Here is a 10,127-nt window from a genome sequence, read left to right on the forward strand (position 1 = left end):
GAAACATTGTTATTGCTTTTTGTATTGCACCCAATGGTCTGCTGTCAAACATTTGTTGTGCATAAGAATGCCGACCAGTTGTGCAGGTAAAATAATAATAATAATAATAATAATATTTTAAATTTCAGGCCATGTTACTGGACTGGACTGCTGTGTACATTGATGGTCAGTGGTAGTCCAACATGTAGTTTCTGCTTCAGGGCACCGGACCATGTGACTACAGCCATGCAACTGAACTTGACTTCATATTTCGTCACAGCAGAAGCAAAGTGGAAGCACTCCCCACAGCCAACCAATCGTCTGCTCTGCAGTAAGGTGAAAACATGGAGACAAACTGGTTGAACCAGAAACCAGTTCAGAAATGCAAGAAAACCAGAGGGAGACACAGATTTACAGCAGAGACAGAGTGTGTGTCTGTGTGTGTGTGTGAGGCCTTGGTGTTTTGTTTTCAAATCTTTTCGTGGTTCGCAAATGAAAAAAGAAGAAACGTGAAGCAGATGTGAGTATTTCAATGAGACGCTGTTGTTAAGAGTAGATTATTGGACCTAACAAGCCTAAACATGACCTGAGATTTACCAACTACGTATGAACGCGCTTTCTGTTTCTGTGAAATCTGGCTTCAGAAAATCATATGATTCAAGTATTTCTTTAAAAGGACCGAATCAGCTGTTTAGACAGGAAATGGTCGTATTTTTAAATGTAGCAGACCGAATATTAATATCTGTCATTCAGAGCTCAGGAGAAAATTACCACTTACTTTCTTTCTGTCCAGAAGAAACATTTTAGTTCCTGAAACATTTTTAGAGAACATGTATTTTGTTATTTGTCATTGTTTAGCTAGAATTGGGTTAGAGAGGAAGTAGTCTGAGCAAACTACCCCGGGTTCCCCTTTCACCAGACCAGAAGGGATTTAGAATCCTTACTTTGACCTGGAAAATCTCCCTTTGCAGGCATCCAGATGGCATCCTGGTCAGACACTTGAAGAGCCCAGCTGTCTCCTTAAAATCCTTTTATTAGCAGTGCTACAGTCAGAAATCACATGTATCATTTCCACACATATCTGTTCGTACAGGTGATCCCCACAGCCTAAATATCAATATCTTAAAGATTGCTGTGAACACGTCACAAGGATTAAAGAGTTTCACAGAACAACAAAATGAGCCACAGTGAAAAACCTTCAGAGCAACAGGATGAGACAGAGACTGACATACACGAGGACGACAAACTTCACCTGGAGGACTGTAACGGTAAAGATGATCAGGCGAGAGATTTACTCAAGACGAGTCAGACGGAGAAAAGGTCGGTCAGCCCGCTCACTCTTTTCAAAGAGGACTTGAGCCAGTTCAAGGAAGGACTGTGGAAAGTGTTCAAGGACAAAGACACAAATCCTAAAACAACACAGCCACCAGAAAAGCCGACCAGCACTCTGACTCTGCTCAAAGAGGACTTGAATCATTTGAAAGAAGACATCTCCAGCATCTTCAGAATCGGCCTTTCAAAGGAGCATGAAGACAAAGATGGTGCTGCAAAGCTAGATTCCTCCAACGCTGTCAAGATAAAAGCCACTAAAGCTGAAAGAAGTGACGAGTCCCTCCTGAATCTGTTCAAGAGAGGTAATCTTTCAAAGATTACCCCCAAAACAAACGATCGTCAGGAAGTTAGGAAGACACTCCCAGTAAAGGCAGAGGAACAAACGGATAATGGATTTATGAACAAAAACTCAATTAGCACCGAGGAAACTAATAACAATACGACGGAGAGGCTGAACGACTCAGGCGACAGCAAGCGGGATGCAAATGTTTCCCAGGAGGTAACTGAGAGGAGGAAGGCTTCCTCTGAAACACAACAGAGCCAGGAGGCGATGCATGCATCAGAGAAAGGTGCGTCCTGCTTTAAAAAACCCACACATGTTTACAGTCAAACTCTACCACAGCTTCTGGTTTTTATTATTTTGTCATATTCATATGTGTGTTTGTGCGTCTAATGAAAATTGAAGGTAAATTAAAAAAATTTTTCTTCATTCAGCTTCAAATGAATCAAATCTGCTGAAGTTGTTTAAACAATTAGATCAAACAGATGGATCGAAATCTTCATTTGATTATTTTTCTATTCATTTATTTTCTTCAGTTGATCAGTTAGGTGAGAACGGGAAGGGGGGACATGACTCGTCAGCGCCGTCAGGAGAGGAAGAGGAAGAAGATGAACCTTCAGAAACAGTTCAGTGTCCTTTGATGTCTAGGCTCACTTTGATCGCTGTGGGAAACACCGACAAAGCAGACCTCAAGTGAGCCAAACCAAGCATTCGATCTCCAAATAGATGTAATTGCAACGCTGATCAGATGTTACATGTTTTTTATGCTGTGACTGTTTCTGGTCTTTTAGGGAGTTGCCAGGAGGACACCTGTGGGCACTGAAAAACTGTAATTGTACCTCTGCTTCTTTAATGTCTCTGTGTCTTTAAAGGCCACTTTAAAACCCTTTGATTTCCAATACCTTAATTTTTCTACACAATCTCCTGGTAATGTTCTCCCTGAATAATAGTTCCAATCTAGCTGTGAGATTTTGGGATATTTGACAGGGTGGTATCGCAGCCTACAATCATTAAGTACTGACTCTAATTTCCTTCAAGAAAAAACACTTTTTAAAGTAAAGACCATTAAATGTAATCACTCATTCTGAGAATGGCTGTTCATGAGGTGGTCATGTCCCAAGCTCAGTCCCGGGCTAATCAGCTTCTCCTGTTTCACCTTCAGTTGCCCACTACCTGACCCTTGACCCCAACACTGCCAACTCTGAGATCCTTCTAACTGACAGTAACAGGAAGGCAACTCGTGTCTGGTCAGACCATCAATACTCGGAGCATCCGGAGCGGTTTGAGTTCTGTCCTCAGGTCCTGTGCAGGGAGGGACTGCTCGACAAGGTGTACTGGGAGGTGGAGTGGAGAGGTGGTGCTGACATCGGTGTCACCTACAACAACATCTCTAGAGATGGAGACACGGTGAACTGCCTGCTGGGACACAACGAGCGTTCCTGGACTGTGGAGTGCGCAGAGGGAAGCTACACTCCGTGTCACAACAGAAAGAGGTTAAAGTCGCTCTCACCCGAGAACTTCACCCACAGAATTGGTATCTATCTAAACTGGCCTGCAGGCGCTCTGTCCTTCTACTGCGTCTCTCAGGACATGATGGTCCACCTCCACACTTTCAGCTGCGCCTTTACTGAGCCACTGTACCCGGGGTTCTGGGTGTGGGCATACAACGGCTCAGTGTCTCTCTGTCACGTGGAGTTGGAGTGGGAACATGCACTAAAGTGACAACAGGACGACCCCAGGATACCCAAATGAGACTTTTCTCATGGCTGAGAGCATCATGTGGAGTTATTCATCAGTGTCACTCATTGTTGGAGCGATGCAGTCTACCTCCATGCTGTAGGAGAACTTCTGAGGGCAAATTTTCAGGGGAGTGGGACCATGGGGCGGGGCTTCAGAGGTAGATTTGGGGGCGGGGTTTCAGAAGTTGGATAATGCAGTGAGAGCAGAGATGCAAAAACTATACCCACAGCTTTGCAAATAACACGTTATGTGATGAAACATCAAACTACATCGATATAAACACGACTTCCTTATTCTGTCTGAATTCATGCTGATATCACAACACTGGATCACAGCAATCATGAATACTAACCTTTCCTGCTTTTTTCTAGCAACAGATTTTTACACATTTCTGCTGTTGGTCACCCACAAGAAAACAAATCCACCAGCATCAGACACCAGAAGCCTCAGCTGACCAATCACAGCTCTTATAGTCGCCATGTGACATCTCTGCATCCAATTAAAGCGTCTACAGAATTCATCACTAACACATTTAATGTACAAATATCCTGTGGATTCACACACTGCTGTGTGTGTGTTAGAGTGTACAGTATATCTGACCTGCAGCTGGCTCTCCTGACTCCCTCGGGCCTCCTGCAGCTCTTTCTCCAGCTGCTCTAGACGAGCAACACGCTTCTGCAACACACACACAGACACACACATTTCAGATGCATCCAGATGTGTTTTTTCCACCAGCAGTTGTCGCTGACACATCTCATTGGCAGAAATCTCTAGTCGCTGTAGTTTATAATCGAATTATTCTGACATGTCATCATGAATACCGGGACTGATGACTCAAGCTGTGGATTTGCACTTTATTCACGGCCATTTTGTTCCCACGACGAACCCTCTGTGTGGATTAGGGTTCTCATGATAATTCACTTCAGTTATATTACTGTGATATCCAGGGTTAAAAAAGAAAGTAACAACGTTGGCTATCGCATGGCTCATCAAGAGTTACATTTGACATGGGGTTTCTGAGAGATTTGCCTACTATAATATAGCTGTTCACAGCAGCTGTTTAAATTCATGGAGGCTTTGACTTTGCTTCATTACACATGTGAACTCTTTGTGATGTGGACGCTAACACAGGTGGAAAGCAGCTGACTGCCTACTAGGCCTCACATCCACTTGCTGGCAGTTACTGAAGTTGACCTGTTTGCCGTATTCGTACTGTTGATGACACATTTCAGTGCAGTTATGTGACAGATAATCGGACACACTGTGAGGTTAATTATACTAATAAAGATGTTTGGCCCAAACGTGTAGGTTCATCACACAAACACACACCTGCCAGTCAGTCCTAAGTAACCACCAGAATTTCTCAAACATCTTTATTAGTCAGACAGCACTAGCTGGTAACAGTTTATCCAAACATGACCTACAGCGGTGGCCAAACTTCATAAATCTATGGAAATGTCAATGTCCAGTGTTTGGCTTCTGTCAGTTGTTATTAAGGAAACTGAGTTGATCAAACTCACCTGCGTCCTGTGAACCACCTCATCACTGGTGCCGAAGCGTTCCTCCATCACAGACCGGATCTTCTGAGCATCGAACTCCAGCTTCTGCCGGATCATGTCTATCTGTAGTGAAAACTGTAGCAGCAGAAACACACCGAGGTCAGAGGTCAAAGGTTTCTCTGATTACTGGACAAAATAACAAGTCCATGTATGAGTAAAAACACCCAAAGCTTGCATTTCTGTGGTTATATCCTTTATTATATCAATGAACTCTCACCGTGTCAATGCGTGGCAGCTGGGCCAGTTTCTGTGACAGCTCCTCAAGCTGGCTGAAGAACCAGCAGCGCTCCCTCTCTTCTCGGTCAATTTCCCCCAGCAGGAGGTCCCTGTAGATAGTTGTAACCGTTATTATTATATTATAACCATGCATCATAACACTGACAGGCTAAAACCTGATTAGCATCAAGTAAGGCGGAGCTTATTGCCATTCGTTTGGTGGCTACATCAGATGAAAAGCTCTTCATCTTAACTACCATGGAACAAGTTACATTAGCCTGCAGGTCTAATTTCCTTTTAGAAAAAGTTTTTTTTTGGACATTTCACAATTAAACACTACTTATATTGTGTTATTATACATTTCACTATTTAAAATCTTAAAAAATTGCTGATTAATCAGCTCTCTCACACGTTGTGTCATCTGTAAACTCAGATGAAGGCTCTGGGTGAACTTGACTGTACCAGTCCCATGTGACCTCCCACCCTGAGGTGCTTCAGTTAATATTTATGTAAATCAGCTTACCTCTCCTTGCACAGCTCGTCCAGGTGATGGTCAATCACTCGTCCGTCTGCTCCAGTGATCATAGCTATTTTGGGCGGGGCTCCATCCAGGAAGTGATGCGGCAGGATGACAGCGGCAGTCTTCCCGGCAGACACTGTGCTTTGACAGGATGCCGATCGGTGAGGACTCCTACCCCTGCTTACTGCGGCCATCGAGGAGGAGGAGGAGCACGAGGACGGGGCCAGAGCTAGGTGATCATCTAGTTCTGCACCTCCGCCAACACCTGGCCCCGCCCCTCCTAGGCTGCCTGTCAGCAGCCTCAGGTTATGAGGTTGATGTTTGAGTTCGTAGTAATTGGTGAGGTCCATGTGGAGTTCTGAGGGAGGAGGAGGAGGAGGTGAAGGAGGGTCAAGAGCCATCAGATCAACAACTCAGGCTCTACTTTTAAATCTGGTTTATTTCAAATTGGAATTTCTGCCTATGATGTAACAGCAGCCCCGGGATATTCAGCGTTTGATTTTAGAATTACAGTCACTATCTTTTATTCGTCAATAATACTCTTCAGCATATTTATACTCACATTTTTTGCAATATTTCTGCATAAAATTATTTTGTTAAAGGACTTATACTGTGTTTAATACATTAAGTGTCCGCACTGACAGAGGCGAGGCTCAGGGCAGCTGTGGCTACAATGTAGCTGCCATCACCAGTGTGTGGATGGGTGGATGTGTAAAGCGCTTTGGGGTCCTTAGGGACTAGTAAAGCGCTATATAAATACAGGCCATTTACATCTGGTCATTTCTATGCAGGTGATAGGCTTGTCTTCATTTTGCTTATTGTGATCTAAAATTATATTTAAGGAAAAACAACAACAAACGTCTCCACTTTTTTCAGACTTTAACAGCAAATCTGTTTTTTCTTTGGATGTTTTGGTGTTTAAATGCTAAATTTGTGTGACTCATAAAACGTGTAAACAAAAATATTCTGTCATTAGCAACAATCTATTTTTATTTAAATGCTCTGTCATAAAATCTGTCATCTGTCTGTCCCCGGCTGGCTTTCACTGGTTACCAGTACCATAAATAACACTAAAACACTCTATTTTTTAACTGGACCACCACTTTTAAGTTTGTATGGTTACATTTGAAGTAAAGTTGTCTAAATTCAGCGTTAATGCAGCTAAACTGTTGGTTTTATGTTTATTAATTAGACTGATTTAATTTCAGTTGTGTAGCTGAGTTGACAGACAGCTGAAGTCTATAAACACATCTGTCAGCTGGAAATGAACAAATTCCTGTCCAGACAAAGTAATTGACAATAACTGGCTATTTAACTGAATGAGGCCTGGCTTGCTGGAGCCAATCAGATTAGCTGAATGAGTCAATCTGCTTTCTCTGTAAGTGATGATTAGTCTCACTGGAGGCTCTGAGCTCTCAGCTTCACACACCAGCAGAGTCAGGTAGGTGCAACCGGGACAGAAATTAGAAGGAAAATTACAACAATTAAGGGGGAAATGTAGTCTCCAGATGTACAGTGACTAAACAGACAGTTGTAACCTTCTCTCACTGTGATTTTAAAGCAAATTATTGTCAACATAAACCATTTTTTCTAAATCCAGAAAAAAGAGACGAGCAAATCTGAACCTGGTTCTCAAATCGTAATGTTGTTGAGTATGAGGGGAACTTTCTGGGGGTGAACATCCCAAGTTCCTTAAATGGTTCCTAGAAAATGGTCCTCAGGCAGAAACAATCCTCAAATTACAAAAAAGTCAAGCCAGATTTCGACCTTTAAGCTGGTGCAGCACGTCGCTCCTTCCAGACGATGCCAGGGTCCCTGCCTCCTGTTCCAGCTTACTCTGCAGTTGTTTCAGCACCTCCTAAGAAGAAAACAACATGAATGTATCCAGGTGAAACTCCACAAAAGACATTTCCAGGTCAAAAGGTCACTTCCTTGTCAGGGGCTGGGTCTGAGACCCAGTGTTTTGTGTTATCATTCATCTTTGATTTCATCGTGGTTTATCTCTGCTAGTGTTTTGGTTTCCTTTTTGTATTTCTAACTAGTATTTCTTGATTTCTAGTCTTTAGGTTGTGTTTCTGTGCCTCCCCTGTGTTCGGTGTTTCTACTCTGTGCCTTCCTGTCCCACGTTTCAGGTCTCTGTTCTCTTGTCTTCCTTGTCATCCTTGCCCCTGTGTTTGTGTGTTTCCTGTTTTACTTTGAAAGTCTGTGTATTCTGCTTTGCTTCCTTTGTCTTGTTATGTCAGATTAGCTCCAGCTGTGTCTCCCCAGGTGTTTCCACTTCCCTCATTATAAACCCTTGTGTGTATTTAAGTCCTCTGTCTCCTTCTCTTCATGTCAGGTTGTCTGTTGTCTTCATGTCAAGTCATGCTCACAGAGTCTTGTTTTCTGCTGTCGTACTTGTGTTTGGATTATTTCACAGTCATGTTTTTGGATGTTCCTGTTCAGTTTCATGTTGTCTCTTGTCCTCATTTTCATGGTTAGTTTTATTTTTCCAGTTTAGGTTTTAGTTTAGTTCTTTGTTTTGTCTCGCCTTGTTTGGCTATTTGTTCATCAGCCTAAATAAACGTCTTGCTTTTTATTATACTTAGTTTCCTCTCCTCAGCTTCGCAAACACTTCCCTCCTGATCTCGTTCTTCTTGGTCTCATCTACTAAAAAAATACACTCGCTACAGTAAAGTGATTAATTGTAACATTGAGTGGTGAGTGTTTTTAAATGAGTGTTAGATGTAATAATTCCTATGCTGGATTTGTATTTAAGGTCAATATAAAACTTCCATAGTGAAATTGCCCATTTAACCTCCTAGGACCTGGCGTCCACATATGTGGAAATTTTGCTCTACAAGGGCCTGATATCCACTTACGAGGACATTATACTGTCTCTATTTTATCAAAATTTAAAACAAATATCCTCAATTAAGCAGTAAAGTGTCTTATATATAATAACATAAGCCTTTTGGGGTCCTTCTGTGAGCCGTATTATTGTTGGTCTTGTAGCCTGTAAGGTATATTTGATTTAAAGCGGACTTGATAACAACAAAGAAGCTTCAAACATCACGGAGAAGTCATTTTCCCTCATTTTTAAAGTCCGGTTTTATTCCCACTTTATTCTGTGACCTACTTCTGGAAACTGAAAGAACTGACTAACCCTCTTTTGTGTTTTTGTTGTTGAAGTATACATTAAAACACACTTTCATTACAAACTTGTATTTTAAACGTATTTGTGTCATTTTGGTATTCATATAGATTGAGCTGTGCACACAGAGAAACATGTCTTCTGTGTTTCTCTGTATGAATTAAAGCTTATATTCAAAATCCAGCAAATCCCACTTACATGGACGTTGTTTTTGCATATTCCAGGAACGCAGAGACAAATGAATGAAATCCGCACAGTGCGAGCAGTGCAGGGATTTTTGTGGTATTAAAAAACATTTTCTCTTACAGTTTAGAAAGATTATCCTCCGTGTACAAGCAGGAGCGATTAGTCTCAGTGAAAGCTCTGGTTTTTTTCTGCAGTTGACAAAGACTTGGTTTCCCACCAAAATAAATAAAACTCAGCTATTGAATCTCATGAGATCTGTGGTTAAACCACCATGAAGTTACTACTTACAGGTATTAAACTGAATATATTAAAATGACTGCAGTATAAACATTAGTTGCTACATGACACACAGAAATATCTGATGACTGTTAGTGATTTTTTTCAAACTAACCAGACAAAATGATTGTTTGATTTATCTCCATTTTTATCCTGACTGATGAGATTAATAAACATAAAAAGATAATAATCCCTAAAAGCAGCAGACAAAACGTCACCTCATCACTGATAGAGATAAAAAGCAGAATAAAAAGCAGTCCTTCCTTCTCATCAGCTAGTTGTAATCTATCAGTTTGGATATTAAAGGTGTTTTTATCAGTCGACTCACCTGGTACAGGTGAACTTGGTGCAGCAGTGAACTCTGTGTGTATGTCTGCTCTCTCCGTTCTCTGTCCTGGTTCTGACTAAAACCTGCTGATCTCTGCCTCATAATCTAGCTGCTCTCAGCATCTGGACACGTGAGTCAGTGCGTACATGTGTACATGAACATGTGTGTCTGTGTGCCTGCAGCTGATGGGATTTACATCCAGCAGCCTTTGAGTCTTGGCCTGATTCACAGTCTTCTCGCTCTCAGTGTGAATTTATTCATTATTCTGATGTAGAAATAGCTGATTTGATTAAGATGTCTGATTACGGGCTATAAAATTCAAAAATATGAAAGAGAATCTGAATTTAAAGGTTTATTTTTTTTAACATCAGGATTAGCAGTTTGAACAAATAATCCTAAAATAATCTTAATATGAAATCAACAAGCTTAAGAAGAGTACACGTGACCCTGGAACCATGTTATGGACATTTTATGTTCAGCCCAGCTGGTTACTGACATGTCAGATTTTTTTATTCTGTTTCGGTGTGCAACTTTGCCAAAACAATGTGGGACTCTGTAGTGACATGTTTAGCCGCATG

The 10,127-nt window shown here is 41.6% G+C and overlaps 2 protein-coding genes across 2 annotated transcripts in view; one reads left to right on the plus strand and one right to left on the minus strand.

Annotated features, from left to right (window-relative positions):
- Window positions 1-10,127, minus strand: part of apc2 (APC regulator of WNT signaling pathway 2) — a 31,625-nt gene that overhangs the window by 16,106 nt on the left and 5,392 nt on the right. The window contains exons 2-6 of the mRNA XM_005734960.1: window positions 7,394-7,484; window positions 5,630-5,984; window positions 5,108-5,216; window positions 4,852-4,965; window positions 3,932-4,006 (exon numbers count right to left, since the gene is read on the minus strand). Of these exons, the coding sequence (XP_005735017.1) occupies window positions 3,932-4,006; window positions 4,852-4,965; window positions 5,108-5,216; window positions 5,630-5,984; window positions 7,394-7,484 (744 nt within the window). The remainder of the gene's footprint in view (window positions 1-3,931; window positions 4,007-4,851; window positions 4,966-5,107; window positions 5,217-5,629; window positions 5,985-7,393; window positions 7,485-10,127) is intronic.
- Window positions 1,008-3,853, plus strand: LOC102216032 (tripartite motif-containing protein 14-like). Its single transcript, XM_005734959.1, has 4 exons — window positions 1,008-1,880; window positions 2,128-2,284; window positions 2,383-2,420; window positions 2,754-3,853. Exons 1-4 carry the CDS (start codon window positions 1,157-1,159, stop codon window positions 3,311-3,313), a joined length of 1,479 nt encoding a protein of 492 aa, XP_005735016.1. The 5' UTR covers window positions 1,008-1,156; the 3' UTR covers window positions 3,314-3,853.

Source organism: Pundamilia nyererei, unplaced genomic scaffold, assembly GCF_000239375.1.
Source record: "Pundamilia nyererei isolate P.nyererei 1_Seehausen unplaced genomic scaffold, PunNye1.0 scaffold00061, whole genome shotgun sequence".
NCBI lineage: Eukaryota > Metazoa > Chordata > Actinopteri > Cichliformes > Cichlidae > Pundamilia > Pundamilia nyererei.

What these genes read in the sequence shown, in the direction of transcription:
- LOC102216032 (XM_005734959.1), top strand. Translation starts at nt 1,157, where the DNA reads ATGAGCCACAGTGAAAAACCTTCAGAGCAACAGGATGAGACAGAGACT. An exon ending in ACCGACAAAGCAGACCTCAA is followed by an intron (nt 2,285 to 2,382) that starts GTGAGCCAAACC and finishes CTGGTCTTTTAG; the next exon opens with GGAGTTGCCAGGAGGACACC. An exon ending in CCTGTGGGCACTGAAAAACT is followed by an intron (nt 2,421 to 2,753) that starts GTAATTGTACCT and finishes TTTCACCTTCAG; the next exon opens with TTGCCCACTACCTGACCCTT.